Below are 18738 nucleotides of genomic sequence, written 5' to 3'. Positions count from 1 at the left end.
TACTTGAAGGTTTTTGTATAATGTATATAAAAATTTATCATAACAGTGTTTGTACTCAATATGTGATATACCATTTTGATAAAGTATCTTCCAGTCATTTAGTTCATTCAGTCTTAATTCTCACAAATTTAGAAAATTTTAAATTGTGAAGCAAAGATGTATATGTAAGATGTATCAGCTAGTATCTCTCAAGGGGCTAGAAAATATTTTACAAAGGGTATTAATAGAAAAAAACCCAACCTATTCCTTTAATCTAACAGTTCTATTCCTAAAAGAGCTTAATCTTGTAATGTGACTCTCTTTTTAGCTTCTAAACTTCACTGGAATCTAGTTTCAGGATTAAAATGTATTTTAGCCACCCACGTACGTTTTAGGTGGTAGTCCTCCAGTTTCCACTATGTAAAGGAAAAAAAAACCACTGACAAATTACCAAGGTAACTTTTCAGAGAAACGGATTTAATATTATATAGTTATTCAGAACACACCAGTGATAACACTGGGTCAAAGTAGTATTTTTCAGTAGTGCATAGACTTCAGTTGCAGTCAAATTTAAAGAAAATAATTCTCTTCAAATATATAACGAAATAGACCTGGGAATGGGTTGTAGACATTTTGCTTGATGACAAATACAGAATGAGCAAACAGTAATCAAGTAGCTGCGAAACACATTGAAGCAGGGTCAGATTGCACTAATGATTTTCTGGAGTTAGCTCTTCATGGGAAATAGTATTATGTTCCAAGCAGACCTTACTTGCAATATTATTCTGAATACTAGGTTATATAGAATAGTAAATATTAAAATGTGTAAAGTAAAAGATGATCAAGATGATGGGAGATTCAGGAAATAATGGTATTTGACAAATAATTCCAGGAAATTAGTCTTTTGATTTTAGAAAATAGAAGACTAAAGAAAGGTATAGTACGTGTTTTAAAATAATTTAAAATCTTTCATGCAGTGAAGGAAATAGACTTAACTAGAAAGCCCAGGTAGTTTATACTTTGTAGAGAATGAAACAGGCTGCCTGAGAATGCCCGAGCGTCCTTCTCCAGCTGTTTGAAGGAAACAGGACCATCACACCATCTGCATGTGATGTGAGGGGATGAGTTTTATACCTCAAAGATGAGATCATTGACTCCTGGGGCACCTCACAAGGCTAAAGCTATGGGTTTTATTAACTAGCCTGATAACTGGTAAGGACTCTTAAGCATCTGTTATCTTTATGTTCACCAAAGAAAAGTAATTTTAGTTCATTATGTAAATATTGTTAATATGGGTTGCTGGGTATATATGGGATTTAAATGTAAAAATGATGTTTGTTACTTTGTAATCTTACAGATGAGTACTGTAAGTTTCAAATTTTTATTCTTTTCCTGGTTATGTTCCTTAACTTTCACTGAGAGGGTGAAAACATTGGCAAATGGTTTTATTTCTATACTATTAGGTATTGCAACTTTTTTCTTACATAAAGCATGTCAAGTAATCTTCTTTTCCTATTCCAACACTCAGTATTTTTTAATGGCAAAGATCTGGCCTGCATTTTATCAATTTGACATGGAGATTTTTTTTTTTTCCCTATTTCTGTTTCTTTATTCTGTATTACAGGTCATTGAAGCATACCATAACTATTTGAAAGTAGTCAGTTACATAGTTATGGTATGCTATGTAAAGTCAGTTACATAAAATGTATTGGGCTGACTGCTGTGGAATAAAAAGGAGTCTGGCATTATGATGTGGTAATTATGGGCTTCTGTGGTGGTTCAGATGATAAAGAATATGCCTGCAATCCAGGAGACCCAGGTTCTATCCCTGGATTGGGATGATCTCCTGGAGAAGGGCATGGCAATCCACTCCAGTATTTTTACCTGGCGAACTCCATGGACAGAGGACCCTGGTAGGCTACAGTCCATGGGGTGGCAAAGAGTTGGACATGACTGAGCGACTGACACTTTCAATTAATTACTTTTAGAAAAAGAATTAGTTAATCCATTCTTAAAGTATGTTATATTAGCTACCAGTTTAAGATGTAAAAATAATAAATTCTGAGGGACTGAAATGATTAACCATTTGTGATTAGTGCTCATAAGTTTTAACTATAAAATATTCTAAAACATATTTGCTCAATTAGCATATTTGGAAAGCACTTACTTTTGCAAGAATAATTTATAGGCATTGTCTTGAAAACATACCACCAGGAATAGATAGCCATTTTTCATTATTAATCATCATTACTATACTTCTACTTTTTAAATAGTGTTCTAACTGGTTTCTTTTTATGGCATTTGATAAAATTTTAAGGATATGGTATTGATATTTAAGGCAAGATGTTCAAAGAAGTTAATCATGTTAGTTTATTTCTAGCTTTTTTTCAAGCACTCATATTTTATGTGAATAGTGTCTTTAACTTTTGACTGATCATTTTTAGCAATGTGTCTTTGCTAATCTCCTCCTTCTCTTTGTTCTATTTGCCCTTTTTATCTATAATTAAGAAAGAAAACGACCTCTTCCTAAAAGAAAAAAAACAGAGTTAACAGTGGAACGATTTATACTGTGAAAACACCAGTTTTTGTGTATAGATATTTTGTAAATTTCTGAAGAAATGAAAGGTAGGCAGGTGACAGGAGTCTCCTTGCATTGGCTCTTTCATTTTCTACAGTGGCTTCACTTTCCTTATCTGACCAAAGCAATTTTAGAAATACTGTTACAAAAAACTTTCTGACTTTTAGCAAAATATGTGTCTTGATTGTTTAATTGAAGTGGACATGTATATATAATTGTCAAAGAATTACTAAATTCCAAATAATAGATAACATAGATGGTTTACTTGCTAAACGCTTTATAGGTATTACATCATGTAATTCTCCTTGTAAACCTGTGAGTTGATTATTGTTGTCTATATGAGAAAACTGAGATATAGAGAAGTAGAGTAATATATCTGGTAGAGTCTAAACTCAGATCTGAACTAATAGACTGAGGTCTTAAATACCAGTGCCATGTTAAAGTATCTCTTACGGAAATCTGGGTCAATTGGCATCTTTTGAAGCAGAAATACGCTTCCTACCCTGACTTCTGGACAAGGTTTTGGAGTCTATTTAACCTTAGCTTTAAAAGAGGAAGTGAGTTGGAGAGAGGTATACATTTATACAAATCATATATTCATTCTTTGGATTTCACTATAGCATTTTAACAAAAATGCTGGCCATTAAGTGATGTTTATACTAGCCTCAGGGCAGAAGCCATCTATTTATTTTAAATTAATCTTAAGCTAGCTATTAGAAAATAATAAGCAAAACTACACGAAAGCAGTGTAAAACAAACACTGTGATGCCATGGCAAGAGCTTAGCAGCAGACAGCCCAGGGATCTTACTGAAGCACAGCCACTCACGTAACTTTGGGTAAGTTACTTCTAAGCCTTAGGTTTTTCATCTGTAGAGAGATTGTTGTTCAGTCGCTAAGTCGTGTCTGACTGTGACCCCCATGGACTGCAGCATGCCAGGCTTCCATGTCCTTCACCATCTCCTGAAGTTTGCTCAAACTCATGTCCATTGAATTGTTGATGCCATCCAGCCCCCTCATCCTGTGTTGTCCCCTTCTCCTCCCGCCTTCAATCTTTCCCAGCATCAGGGTCTTTTCCAGTGAGTTAGCTCTTTGCATCAGGTGGCCAAAGTATTGGAGCTTCAAATGGGATTAAGTATTTCAAAGCATTGTTGCAAGGATTAAATGAGATAAAATGCCAGACATATAGTAGAACAATCATTCATTCCCCTTTTTCTATTCCAAATTTTAAATAAAATTGGATGTATTTTTGAATGGAAGAATATCTATATTTCTGTATCAAACTTGAAGTTTTCTAAGGGTAACATGTTTCCTCCTCTCTTAGTTTTAATATGGATGCAGCCTTTTGATATTGAGTTGCATTTTCTTGAGTGTGTAAGCAGCCAAAAATAGCTTGACTACTTTGTATTAAAAGGTAGAAGATCTTAATGATGTTAGAAGAAAATCAGTGGTGATTAGTATTACATTTGTTGCATGCATGTATGCACAATCATGTCCAACACTTTGTGACCCCACGGACTGTAGCCCGCCAAGCTCCTCTGTCCATAGAATTCTCTAGGCAAATATACTGGAGTGGGTTGCCGTTTTCTCCTCCAGAGGATCTTTCTACTATCATTTAAACATCCAGTTTTCTTCCATGTTGAAATTTAAATGTCTTATTTAGGTAGTACTTTAATTGGCAGAATATAGAAGAAAACCCTGCATCTAAAGAATCAGATGATTTCCTAATATCTAATAGAATCCTCAGTAATTCTTACATAATTCTTATGTATCTTTAGAGAATATACTCTTTTCTAAAAAGAGAATGTCAGAACATAGTGAAAGTTATCCTGAAATTCTACATGATAGAAGAATGAAAACATTATATTATGTCAGCCATGTATCTAAGACCAGTTGGTTAGTAACTAGACTTTGAATCAGATTTTGGGTTTTGTTTGAATGAGTGTGTTTTTTTTTTTCCTGCCATGAAATGTTTGGTTAAAATAAATTATTACTGGACATGGTATATTAAAGAGGTGATCTTAGAACTGCTCTGAGGGAAAGAGAGATTTATGATTCTGCATTATACTTTATTCTAAAATGTTTTATTTCATTCAAAGTTTCAAAAACAAATTAGTTTATTATAAAATTTGCTTATTTTGCTTTTATACAATGAAGACTGAGATTTTTTTTTTCCATTTAGGTATAGAAGGTGAATTTTTATTGTCAGTTGAGAAATTTAATTCATGGAAGTTTAGAGTTTCCCTGTGATAACATCCAAAGGACTCTGAAGTGAGTCAGAGACTGATGTTCCCCTTCCTTTTCTTTCACTAGCTCATTTTCTTATATTAATCAAGTCGTTCAACCTAGTTGGTTCCTAGTATACAGCCGAAGGTGAAGTTGGGTTTTTAGTTTCTGTGCTTTTTTTGTGTTTTACAGAACTTGGAAGGACTAAAGAAGAGAAAGCCAGGGAGATACTGCTCGCATACACGTTTTAAAAGACCTACTGTAACCTGATCCATCCATTTTTTTTGGAATTCATGTGAAATTTCACTTGACAGTAGAGTGCCCTATTTACCCCAGAAATGATGATGGTGAAAAATGGCAGTTTTTAAAATTTAAATCAGCTCAACTAGGTTATCCCCAAATCCTCTTCCATTTCTGACATTGGCTATTTGTGTTTCTTGCCCTCATTGCCAGCATAGTCTTAAGGGCAGACAGGACTATAAATCAGAAGACCTACATTTTAACTCAGTTTATCATGCTAATTATTTGAGCAAATAATAGCTTCTTAGTTATTTGGACTAACTGTCCTTTACATAAACTATCTGTTTTGTAGTCTGTGGTTCCATACTGCTACAGACCCAGTTTTATTTTGTGCTAGAGTTGTAAATATTGAATTGGAATATATTTTTTAAACAAGGATAATTGGTAAACTAAGGGTCATTCTTAATGATGATATATGGCCTCTGTAGGCAAAACTGTTACCTATAATCTTCAATCACTATTCAATTTTAAGTTACTCTAATAGAATATTAATATAATTGGTCTAAAATAGATTACTTAAAATAGTTTAAGTTCTACTTTTGGAATCCATTATGTGATTTTTTGTTTTTGTTTTTGAATGGAGCAGAAGTACTTTATTTTAAATACTAGGACTAAAAAGTAAAATCAAAGGTCAAAATTTTCCAGTGGAAACCAAAAGGAAATGTTATGAATACCCAAGGTATAATCAAAATTAAATACAACCTTGAGCCAATTCAGAAAGCTCAGTAATCTTCAAAGTGATTTTCATACATTAATTAATCCTCATGGCATCCCAAGGATGAAAGAAATTTAATTCTCATATTCTAGTTACTGATAACCACAGGAAGAGTCTGAATGGATTGAGATGAGCCATTTTAATAAGGCAGGTCGACAAATATTTCATCAAATATTAAGGATCTACCACATAAGCTATATATGAGGCACAAAGTATCCCACTAAGGCGGCCTACTTTAAAGCCCTTTTTTTTTCTTTTTAAAGACTTTATTTTTTAGAGGAGTTTTAGACTCCCAACAAAACTGTGAGAAGGTATGGGATTTGCCATATACTCTTCATCTCCACACATGCATAGCCTTTCCCAGTTGTCAACATCCCCCACTAGAGGAGTACATTTGGTACACCTGATAGACCTACATTAACCCAGTAGTTTCCACAGTCCTTAGTTTACATTAGGATTCACTCATGGTGTACACTGTATGGGTTTGCACAAATGTATAGTGACTTGTATCTACCATCACATTATCATGAAGAGTAGTTTCAATGCCCTGAAAACCTGTGCTCTGTGTATTCATCCCTCCATCCCCACAACCCTTGGCAACCAGTGATCTTTTTACTGTCTCTTTTAATTTTGCCTTTATTATGTGATGTTTTGGGAAAGCAGGTTTGTCTTTAAAATTGCTGTTTACTTAGGTATTTTATTAAAATTAGTTTCTATTTGTAAAACCTAACTACACAAGCTAACTAGACAGGTAAAGGTAGTCTAGAAATTCATAAAGTAGTTCATATATAAATCACTCAAGGAGACATGTACTTATTAATATTTCAGTTCAAAAGACAAAACCAAATGTCTATATATTTTTAAAATAAATTTCTTATTAAAGAAAAAAATATTTCAGTTTTCAACAGGATTATTTTTGAGGCTACTTGGTATATATTTCATAAGCTGACTTGTGTTTTTGTGAGTGCTGTGCAAATTGTTAAAATGAACAGACTAGAAAAAAAATTTTTTTTAATTACACACAAAATAGCTATTAGACATGACTATTAGTAAGTTTTTTGTGTGAAGAGAATTGCTGTCCCTGTTCCCTACCCCCAGCATTAATCAAGAATCATTTTCTCCTAATAAAGTCATGGCTATGTGAAAATGCTGAAGAAATGGTAATCTAAGATAAGGCAATTCAGTAAGTTAATATGAACCTGTTGCTGAAGCAAAAGAAAACAAAGTATTGTCAGCAAATAGAGCTCTCATAAAAGCAGCTTTTAGGCATTAGAGACAGAGGCAGAAGAAATATCAAAAAGAAAAAGGGAAAGGGTGGCAAACCCAAACTTCCTGAATTTCACAGTTATTTTCCAGGCTACCCTGGCACTTAGGAGTAGGAAGTTTCCTCCTCTTTTGCCTAGCCCAGGGTTTCTCAACTGTTGATGTTAGAACTGGTTGATTCTTTGTTGCGTGGGCTGTCCTGTGCATTACAGGCTATTTAGAATAGCCTCTACCTATTAGACCTAGTAACAACTCCCCCAACCCTGCTCCTTCAGCTTGTAACAACCAAAAATGTCTAGACCCTCTAACTGCCAGTAGCACTCAGATAGAGCAACCAAAAATGTTTCTAGACATTGGCTTCCCACCCACACTCCCCCTGGTGGAGCAGGGAAATCCCTGCCAGTCCAGAACTGAGAGTCCAGGACCACCCCCTTCTGCAGAATACTGGTTTATATGCCTAGCTGCACAGACCTTAACTCGTGGAGCAAAGAACTTCACCTGTATTTACTTGTGTTTCACATCTCCTATTGAAGTATGTTCCAGGTTCCAAGTAACTGATTTATAGTGAGCTTTTCTAACCCAGCTCATTTATAAATGAGGAAATAATGTATTTGTCTATATTCTCATTCGAGATGTAGTTTGTGCTAGTAAAAGTCTAAAAATGATACGCAGGAAGGATGTAGTTGTGACATGTCAAGCATGTTTTAAGGTGAGGTTGTGCATCTCCTTTTTGCATTGGTGCTCTCTTTTTTTCCTTTCAGAATATCAATTCATTCATGTTGATGTCACAATGACTATTGCATTATGTATCTTTTCATTAAAAGGAGTAATGTTTAGCAGTTTAAATATTGGCATAAGAAGAGGGTACATTTTGAATATTAAGTATTTTAAAACAGGTAAATCTGATAGCATGGCTCAGGTGAGCAAAAATGTGAGTCCCAATAAAATGGCTCTAAATCTCAAAAGCTTCAGTGAAGATGGCCTGGGTCAGTTCTATTTTTATGAAAATTGTTTCCAGTCTTTTAAAGAGCCTTGTCTGGGTCAGAAATAAAATGGTCCTGGTCTGGACTCTTCCTCTAGTGAGCTCTGTGACTTGGCAGAATCACCTCTCTGGGTTTAGAGATTTTCATGTCTGTCAAGTCCAGGGGGACAGAACAGATGGCTTTCCAGGAATGTACCAGCTCAAAATAGTGTCAGATATTTTTTCAAATAGTCATGAACTATGAAATTAATTTTTTATTTTTAGTTTTAAAGCTGTTACAGACTAGTGAAACTAAAATAAAAGGAGATAAAGTTATAAATTTCATCCAAAGAAACTGATTTATTAAATTGGTCTGTGCATTGTATGGAAAGAGTTGCTCATTAAATGCTAAAAATTACTAGGTCTAGACTATATGAAGTGATTTTTGTGGGTAACCAGGTTTTCCCCAACTACTCTGTGGGAGGAATATTTAAAAGTTAAAAAAGCAAGATTGTGCCTTTGATGAAAACTGAGAACCAAGCTATCAGAATCTATTTTAGTTTTTGCTTCCTTTTTGTATGATTGTGAAGACATCAAATAATATGAAAGAAATCCCATGATTGGTCATCTCTATAAAATAATTTAATTGGCTCTGGCTAGTATAGTCTGAGAATCTTTTAAACGATAGAGACAGTTTTTCAAATAGCAATGCCATATTTATTATATAAATCTGGCTCACTCAGCAAATGTAGTGTCCTACCTTTAACACTGTATTTTACTGATAAACGATATAAATTTTTAGACCTAACCAATTCTACAGTTCTGGATGTGGAGAATGATAATATTCTATTCTAATCCCTGAAACAATTATTTCACCTTCTACAGCAACAAATATATTTTCATCTTTCTCATAATATGCAGAGAGCTTCATATATCATGTCATAACAATAAATAGTTTCTTTTCAAATTTAGCTATAATATTTGAAAATAATCATTCAGAGCAGCAACCATATTGATAAAAAATAATTCTCTCCTGAACACTTTAATTTTCCTTACTGTATTTTAATTGCTTTACTAAATTATAAATGTTTAATGCTTCTAGCCATTTTGAGGTTAATTATTAATGAAAGGGACATAGAGGATGGAAAACTAATCTGGAAGTTTGTCTGTAAAATGTTGTTATTGTGTTAGTTTTGCCAGATATATTGTCAGATTTCTTTATTCTCTTATTTAGGTGATGATAGCACCTTAAGAGTGATGATTAATTTTTGGCTCTTGGTTTATTTCTTTTACATGCAGACTAAGACTTAAAGTAGCAGTATCTAAATCAAAACTCAGATTTACCTTTGAAATATTAGGGCAAAGTCACAAAGCTTTCCAGGACTTCAGTGTCCTATATATAAAATGGAAAAATGTTTCTTAAGAATACTGTGGAGAATGCCTATTAATGAGGGATTTGTTCATGCCAAATATTAAATATCATTTCTAAATAATAGGATTTGGTCAGATTATCTTAGCATCTTTCTACTTGCATCAAGTAAAATTGCAATAGTTTGATCTGTAAAAATTAAAGAGTAGAACTCAGTCTTTCATGTAACTCCATTTAGTGTTAGGGTAAAAGGAAAGCTATCCTTGGGGATGGAAAATTCAGTGATAAAGTAAGGAGGAGGAGGAAGTAATAGCATACATTTCCTAAATCATGCAAATTATTGTGCTCAGATAATTCAGAGAGCCAATTTTTTTGTCTCTCTCCAAAAGGAACGTACTTCATAGCTGCATTAATTTAAAACACTAAAATAACAGGGTGGCAGCACTCAGTAAGAAACCAGTGTGACTTTTGGCTGCATTTCTGTTGCTGCTAAGTCCTTTTCAAATATTGTAATTAATTATACTCTTTCTGCTATTTATTTTGCTTATCCTAATTTATCCATGCTATTCCTTGAACTGCTGGTTCTATACCCTTAGTAAGAAAGAAGATGAGAAGAAAATAGTTTGTGTCTTATTGTGGAGATTGCTATTTCTTGCATGACACTTTCTTTATATATAAATTATATTTCTCTCTTCATTCCGATCCATTATTTTTTCCTATCTCTAGATATAAGGTTCTTAATGATGTTGGACCTTTCATCAGATGAGGACTAAAACAGCTGGTGAATGTTCTGTGGCTCCTCAATCCCTTTTCCATATCTTGCCAAAACCCCCTTCCATGATAAATGCCCAGAAGCCCAAATATTCAATTAAAATTATATTATAATGTTGCTTTTCTATGTTTGCACTACATCATGTCATGTCACTTGAGGAGATAACCATAATATTATGTGGAAATATTTTCCTTTTCTAGATTAAATTTGATTCTGATGTTACCACTATAAATTTCATTCTTCTATTAACAACAACCAAAAGTTTTTACAGTGTCCTTGACTTCTTTTTCCTCTTTTTCCCTACTGCCCTCTATTATAAAAGTTGACAAATGTACATCCCAGGGCAGCTTAATAGGGTGTAGCAAATGGAGACCGTAAAATGTATTTAATGTAGGAAACGTGGAACTGTTTTGAACATATTAAATCACTACTCTTTGCAAACAGGAGGAAGAAGGCACCTATGACCAAACTCTTGAGTTCCGTAGAGGAGGTGACGGCCAGCCAAGACGATCCACTCGACCAACTCAGCAGTTCTACCAGCCTCCCCGGGCTCGGAACTAATGCAACAAGGTACATTTACATCGTGAGAAGCTGTCCACGTACAGAAAGATGCTACTCGTGTTAAATATATAAGCACAGTTTTAATATTTCATGATAACATACAGGCATACTTCATTTTATTGTGCTTCTCCTGATTACACTTCACAGATATTTGCATTTTCTACAAATTGGAAGTTTCTGGCAACACAGTGTCAGGGAAGTCTTGTCAGTGCCATTTTTTCTAACAGCGTTTGCTCCCTTTCTTTCTGTCTTTGTGTCACATTTTGGTAATCCTTACAATATTTCAAACTTCATCATTATTATATTTGTTATGGTGATCTATGGTCAGTTGTCTTTGATGTTAATATTGTGAAATGATTATGACTCACTGAAGGTTCGGGTGATTGGTTAACATTTTTTAGCAATAAAGTATTTTTAATTAAGGTATGTACATTGGTTCTTAGACATAATGCTATTGCACACTCAGTAGACAGCAGTTTAGTGTGAATAAAGTTTTTATATGCACTGGAAAACCAAAAACTTAGTGTGAGTTGCTTTGTTACAATATTCACTTTATTGTGGTGGTCTGCAACCAAACCCTCAATATCTCTGAGGTTTGCCTGTAATAGAAGAAAACTGATATTTTAAAACTACTTTCAGTTATAAAGTATTTAAGATAATACCATAGTTAACAAACTACTTTTCCTCCGGAGCTTTCCCCACAAATGCTATCCTTAATCCCCTTTTTTCTCTCTACCAACTCTTTTCTATTGAAGGTGATGACAATCAGTGAAATGACTATAAGTTTAAAAGTAGGAAAAAGATAAAAGAAAACAAAGGACCAGATACTTATCAACCTAGATAACTGAGTTTATCTTTTTGTTGTTTGATTAATTTCCATCCTTTTTAAGAAAGAGGAAGCGTTTCATATGTATCTTCAGGAATTCAGTGAAGACAGCCTTACTGCTTATTGAGATGTAATTTAGGAGCCTTATGCTGTTGATCCAGATTCTTTCATCCTAGAGTTTCAGAAAGAAGGTTACTATCTGAAAATCATCTTCATTAATAAGGAAGATGTAACAAAGAAGTCAGCTAATTATGGGACCAATCTAAGGCATTTCATTTTGATGAACAGAGACCTTAATTCTTAGTACATTCTTAGAAAGAAATACTTTTGCCATCTTTGATAACATTTCTATATTTTCCTTATGCCAGGACTCTTGGATATTTCTTTTAATACTTAGAGTTTTCACATTCGAGCTTTTGCTATATATCACATAAACACTCTTTTAGACTTTATATCTTTTTTCTTAGTCTCTTCTCAGTAGAAAGACTACTGAGAATTTTTAATAAATTGTTCCCAATTCCTTATTTCAGCTGTTCATTCTGACAAAGCTGTTATCTACGTTGTGTGTGTCCCCTACTCAGTGACTCTCTCGGTTCCTCACAGCAGCCAGGACTGTTTAGCACTGGAAATGCAGCTAGCCTGAATTGAAATGTTCTATAAATAAAGAATGAATACCATATTTCAAACACTTAGTTTGAAAAAAACTCAGCAAGTTGTATTGATTATATGTTAAAATGATAATATTTTAATAGATTGAACTAAACAAAACGTTACTACAATCAATTTCACCTATTTAATTTTACTTTTTAATGTGGCTACTAGAAAATTAAAAATCATATATGTCTCACGTTATATTTCTGGACACCATTGTTCCAAGATCTTCCCCAGCTTCCCAAAACTCTTTCATTGGTTCAAAATTAGTTGTGTCATCCTAAGTGAAGAAATATTTTCTTATATTTTCTAGCCCTTTGCTTCTTATGTAATAGTTTGCCTGGAACAGAAGCCTAATGCTGTTTGACTTCTGATTTATTCCATTGAGCCAGGATAGCACCTTTTCCCTTTTATTATTGGTTTTTCTTTGCACTTATTACAAGACTGTCAAGTAGACAGACGTGCCCATGGTATCACAGAAGAGCTGATTCTTGACTTTGGGCATTTTTCTGTAGCATGCAAGAACTGACCAAAGCAGAATCAAAGTACACGTAAGGACTTCAGCAACATTACATTGTGCACAGTCAGGCATCCACTTTTAACATAAGCTCAGTGTGCTTATAATTAAATCTTATTTAAGGTAAATGAAAACTGAGACTTCCCTGTTAGCTTTCCAGTGTCTTCTGAACTGTTTAAAACAGGTTTTAAAAGGCGACCAAAGGTTCTCAACCCCCCAATTACTATAGGACAGGAGATGCAGGACTCTAGGACGCTTCAAGGATGCCTGGGGCTGTTGAAAGCAGGGCCGAGTAGAGACAAGATGTAAGATAAGGAAGGGTGCAGCCGATGGTAGAACTTGTAAGTCCTCTGGGCCCTTCTTTAGTGTCTTTCATGTTTTCTACATTCAGTTCAGTTCAGTTCAGTTGCTCATTCATGTCCAACTCTTTGTGACTCGCCTGTCAGGCTTGCCTGTCCATCACCATCTCCCTGAGTTTACTCAAACTCATGTCCATTGAGTCGGTGATGCTATCCAGCCATCTCATCCTCTGTTGTCCTTCTCCTCCTGCCTTCAGTCTTTGCTAACATCAGGGTCTTCTCAAATGAGTCAGCTCTTCACATCAGGTGGCCAGATTACTGGAGTTTCAGCTTCAGCATCAGTCCTTCCAGTGAATATTCAGGACTCATCTCCTTTAGGATGGACTGGTTGGATGTCCTTGCAGTCCAAAGGACTCTCAAGAGTCTTCTCCAACACCACAGTTCAAAAGCATCAATTCTTTGGTGCTCAGCTTTCTTCACAGTCCAACTCTCACATCCATACATGACCACTGGAAAAACCATAGCCTTGACTAGACGGACCTTTGTTGGCAAAGTAACGTCTCTGCTTTTGAATATGCTATCTAGGTTGGTCATAACTTTTCTTCCAAGGAGTAAGTGTCTTTTAATTTCATGGGTGCAGTCACCATCTGCAGTGATTTTGGAGCCCCCAAAAATAAAGTCTGACACTGTTTCCACTCTTACCCCATCTATTTCCCCATCTATTTCCCATGAAGTGATGGGACCAGATGCCATGATCTTTGTTTTCTGAATGTTGAGTTTTAAGCCAACTTTTTCACTTTCCTCTTTCACCTTCATCAAGAGGTTTTTTAGTTCCTCTTCACTTTCTGCCATAAGGGTGGTGTCATCTGCATATCTGAGGTTATTGATATTTCTCCCGGCAATTTGTTTCTTCTAGCCCAGCATTTCTCATGATGTACTCTGCATATAAGTTAAATAAGCAGGGTGACAATATGCAGCCTTGATGTACTCCTTTTCTTGTTTGGAAGCAGTGTGTTGTTCCATGTCCAGTTCTAACTGTTGCTTCCTGACCTGCATATAGGTTTCTCAAGAGGCAGGTCAGGTGGTCTGGTATCCCCATCTCTTTAAGAATTTTCCAGAATTTGTTGTGGTCCACACAGTCAAAGGCTTTGACATAATCAATAAAGCAGAAATAGATGTTTTTCTGGAGTGCTCTTGCTTTTTTGACGATCCAACGGATGTTGACAATTTGATCTCTGGTTCCTCTGCCTTTTCTAAATCCAGCTTGAACATCTGGAAGTTCACGGTTCACATATTGCTGAAGCCTGGTTTGGAGAATTTTGAGCATTACTTTACTAGTGTGTGAGATGAGTGCAATTGTGCAGTAGTTTGAGCATTCTTTGGCATTGCCTTTCTTTGGGATTGGAATGAAAACTGACCTTTCCCATTACCTTTTCCTAATGTTTTCTACATTAGGACTCCATCAAAAATTTCCTTTGAAAAAGAGTACACTGCTTAAAAGTAAACGATGAATGTTAGCCCTGGGGTAATCATAGCTTATTTGTATCAGAATGTACAATGCAGACTGTTCCTAGTCAACTAAAACATTACAATCTTAGTGGTTCTCTACGTACCTTGAGTTAAAACTCCCATCTTTCCCAGATGCTTGTTTTGGATTGTACTGTTGACATGGAAAATCCTCACAGTAAATAAAATTAATTTTGGCAGAAAACAATACCATAATGGTATCACTAAAAAAACCTCACTGCAAAATGTATCCTAAAAATTAATTAATTAAGCAGGACACATGTGATCTTAGTTGAAAACCTTTATTTATTCATTTTTAAAATTTATTTTTCTTTATTGAAGGATAATTACTTTACAGAATTTTGTTGTTTTCTGTCAAACCACAACAGTATACATATATCCCCTCCCTTTTGAATCTCCCTCCCATCTCCCCCCGCTCCCGTGCCACCCCACCCCTCTAGATTGATACAGAGCCCCTGTTTGAGTTTCCTGAGCCATACAGCAAATTCTCATTGGTTATCTATTTTACATATGGTAATGTAAGTTTCCATGTTGCACTTAGTTCAGACATATGTTATAGAAGATAATGAAGTAGAATTAAATATACTCTCTTTGAATGGGAAGTTCAGCAACAAGGATTATACTTTTTGCTTTTGTCACACAACTGAATATATTATTTTCTTCTTCAGTGAAAAGATACTTTATTATTTCCTCGTTCCTAGTTTCCATTTAACTTCAATCATTTAAAAACAAGGTATATATTGTATCCAACCATTTGACTTGACTTCCAGCAACTATAAACATGAACTTTTTATCACTTTTTTTTTAAGTTCATAGTTGTCTTTCTTTTTATGTTTTGAGTACTTTGCTAGATGATGAATGCCATAGTAGCTGCTCAGTAAGTGTTTTCTTAAGTCAGTATATTTTGATAAAGTTGTTTATGTGTAATTTACATATTCTTCGATTGCCCTAAGGAGTTTTTTTACAAGTCTCCTACACCAACCCCCAACCCCTACACATTCATATACTTCCCCAGAGGTGCAAAGGGAGTTGGATTCTGCTTGAGGCTGGTACTAAGACAATATCAGTGATTAGCAAAAGTAGGAGATACCTGGGAGTTAGGACTCAGTGAGAGGAGCAGGTCTCAAGAGAGCAATATGGGAAATAGGCCTAGGTCTGAGAAAAAGTGGTGGCAAGTTAGATCCAGGCCCTGAGGGAGGAGAGGGCCCAAACCTCTATTATCTGGACTTGTGATTATTACAGACAACTTAGAAGTAAGAGCAGTTGTGGATAGGGTGTCCATAGTTCTTTAACCAGTGAAAGGGACCAAATTATGTGCCTTTGAAAAGCTTTCTGGCATGATTGGTGTCCTAGAAATTAGATACCAGTTAGTAGGGGCAGGATTTAGAGAGTTTTTTTTTTTTTTAGTAGAGTTGATTTAGTTTTCTTTCACAATACTTAGGCCACTTGATGCGAGGAACTGACTCATTTGAAAATACCCTGATGCTGGGAAAGATTGAAGGCAGGAGAAGAAAGGGACAACAGAGGATGAGATGGTTGGATGGCATCACCGACTCTATGGACATGAGTTTGAGTAAACTCCAAGAGTTGGCGATGGCTTGCTACAGTCCATGGGATCACAAAGAGTCAGACACAACTGAGCAACTGAACTGAATTGATTTAGTTTTACAGATGCATTTTAAAGCTTCACTTTCATGGTGGGGTAGAGTCCTCTGAAGATAATCTAAAAGCTGAGAAAGATATGAAGAAGGGAAGAGGCAGTGGCTATTAGAGAATGTGTGAACCAAAACAGCATTACTGATGGTGGCAGAAGAGTATCACTTTAGACTCCTTAAGAGTTTGACCTTGATGTGTTCAGTGCTGTCATGAACTTCTGAATAAGAATGATATGATCAAATTAAGCTTAAGAAATACTGCTGTTGGATATAGGATGGATTAAGCACCAGAAGGAAAAGAATCTAGGAAGCTATTGCATTGGTCTAGCTGAAGAGTCAGAGAAGGCAATGGCAACCCACTCCGGTACTCTTGGCTGGCAAATCCCATGAACGGAGGAGCCTGGTAGGCTGCAGTCTGTGGGGAAGCTAGGAGTCGGACACAACTGAGCGACTTCACTTTTACTTTTTACTTTCATGCATTGGAGAAGGAAATGGCAACCCACTCCAGTGTTCTTGCCTGGAGAACCCCAGGGACGGGGGAGCCTGGTGGGCTGCCGTCTATGGGGTCACACAGAGTAGGACACAACTGAAGCGATGTAGCAGTAGCAGCAGCAGCTGAAGAGTACTTAGAGCTTCGAGTTTTGCTGTGAAAAGAGAGAAATGGCAGACCTGTGTAGACTTTGTTTGACACATCAGAGGAGGTTCCCTACTGCCATGGAGGTTAAGGCTCAGTATGTAGAGTGGTTTAGTGAATGGTGACTCAGTTTAAATTTCACTTCTAGTTTCTTTGATGAAAGAATAGTCTTCATAGTTTTACATATTAACCAAAACCTTGAAGCTGATCACTAAGCATAGTTGTTGTTTAGTTGTCCAACTCTTTTGTGACCCTGTAGACTGTAGCCCTCAAGGCACCTCTGTCCATGAGATTCTGGAGTGGGTTGCCACTTCCCTCTCCAGGGGATCTTCCTGACCAAGGGATTGAACCCACGTCTCCTGCGTTGCAGGTGGATTCTTTAGTGCTGAGCCACCAGGGAAGCCCCTTTGAAACCAATAGCGAAGCGTACATTACTATATAAATATCATGACCTTGTTTATTTTCCAAGGTCCAGGTTTTAACACCATTTTTAGCTAGTAGAAGATGTATTTTAGGATGGCTTTCTGTTTGTGTTTTTTTTTTTTTTAAGACAATCTAGAGCAGCATCCTTGTGCAAAATTTTTCAAATCAAGGTCAGGGAAATGATCACTATAAAGATAGATGTTATAGAACCCCATGAAGCCAGCAGGAGAGGCATCATGTGAGGACAGTAGTACCCAAATCTCTAGTTTCTAATCAGGAGACTGTTGACTTCAGAGGACTTATGAGCCGTTTGAATGCAGCCATGGGAATGCTTCCCGTCCCTGCCCACCCAGTTTCTTTCCTCCATGAAGGTGAAACAGGACTGGAGCAAATAGGGCCTCTCTCACCACCTCTCTCAGCCTTCTCTGTTGTCGCCACCCACAGCATTTCTGCTAGAGTGGCATCTGATAAAGGTGGGGAGCAGGCAAGGGAGGCAACAGGCTTAGGTAAATTACCTGAGAGACTGAACCAGCTCAGAGGGGTTCATAGGGGAAATGGAGGTGGGTAGGATGGGGGTAGATGCGATTCAGTGGCAGATTGCATCTTTTTTAGGTCACCCTCTGTTAAACTCTGCTCAGTTAATCCAGATTCCTGAAGCAACGTGCTAGCAATAGAGGGACTAACAGTGACAGAGATGTACTTTAAAAATTTCTAGAAGGAAAACTTATTTTTTAAAGACTTTGCTTTTTGTTTATGTACTGATTTATAGAAATTATGTTTATAAATTAGCAGTGTCCAGTTTGCTCTGCTTGTGATCTATTGATATTTGTATAAACACTTCACAGTTACAGGTAGGTTTCAGCAGTGTGTGTATGAAGAAGTTAAGTTGAGGTGCCAATTTCACTCTCTTCTTCTCTTCTTAAATAGAGTCTTTATGAAGAAAGGAGCTGTTGACTGAATCATCCTGGTCAGAACCTGTTGATAGACCTCCTGCTTTCCCTTCGGAGTAAGATGCAGACATGGTGGATATTATTATTTGGAGAACTAAAAGGCAGATTTTAGGGGGAAAAAAAATTCAACCCACATAAAGAATGGGGAAAAAATACAAAGTTAAATAAAGCAACTTTTACAAGTAGAAGAATTTTTTCTTCTGCCATCAATAAAACCAATGCACTATTAAATACATTGTTTTGCTATATGTTTTATTTTCTGAATGTTATTTTTCTTGTTCATCTGGTATTAACCCCATACTAATTGCCTTCTGTAGAATGGCAGTTACAGCATACTGAAGCTCCTCTGTAATTACAGAATAAACTGACTGACACAGTTTGCCACATTTCTCAACAAAACAACCTGAAGACAAATAGCAGTTCTTAGTATGGTAACACTGCAAAATATGACAGCAGAAAAATATTCAGAACTCTGATATGTTGTTTTAGCAGTCTGTTAATCTAATTCAATCAAAAAAAACCAGGCATTCCCTT

The 18738-nt window shown here is 35.9% G+C and overlaps 1 protein-coding gene across 2 annotated transcripts in view; it reads left to right on the top strand.

Moving 5' to 3' along the window:
* Window positions 1-18435, top strand: part of TDRD3 (tudor domain containing 3) — a 226815-nt gene extending 208380 nt beyond the window's left edge. For both annotated transcript variants that reach the window (XM_005213542.5, NM_001046426.2), the window contains 2 exon segments: window positions 10606-10731; window positions 18182-18435. In XM_005213542.5, the coding sequence (XP_005213599.2) occupies window positions 10606-10722 (117 nt within the window). In that variant the 3' untranslated portion in view covers window positions 10723-10731; window positions 18182-18435.
* The last annotated feature ends 303 nt before the right edge of the window (window positions 18436-18738 follow it).

The sequence above is a fragment of the Bos taurus genome, chromosome 12 (assembly GCF_002263795.3).
Source record: "Bos taurus isolate L1 Dominette 01449 registration number 42190680 breed Hereford chromosome 12, ARS-UCD2.0, whole genome shotgun sequence".
NCBI lineage: Eukaryota > Metazoa > Chordata > Mammalia > Artiodactyla > Bovidae > Bos > Bos taurus.
This window is presented reverse-complemented; position numbering and strand designations above follow the sequence as displayed.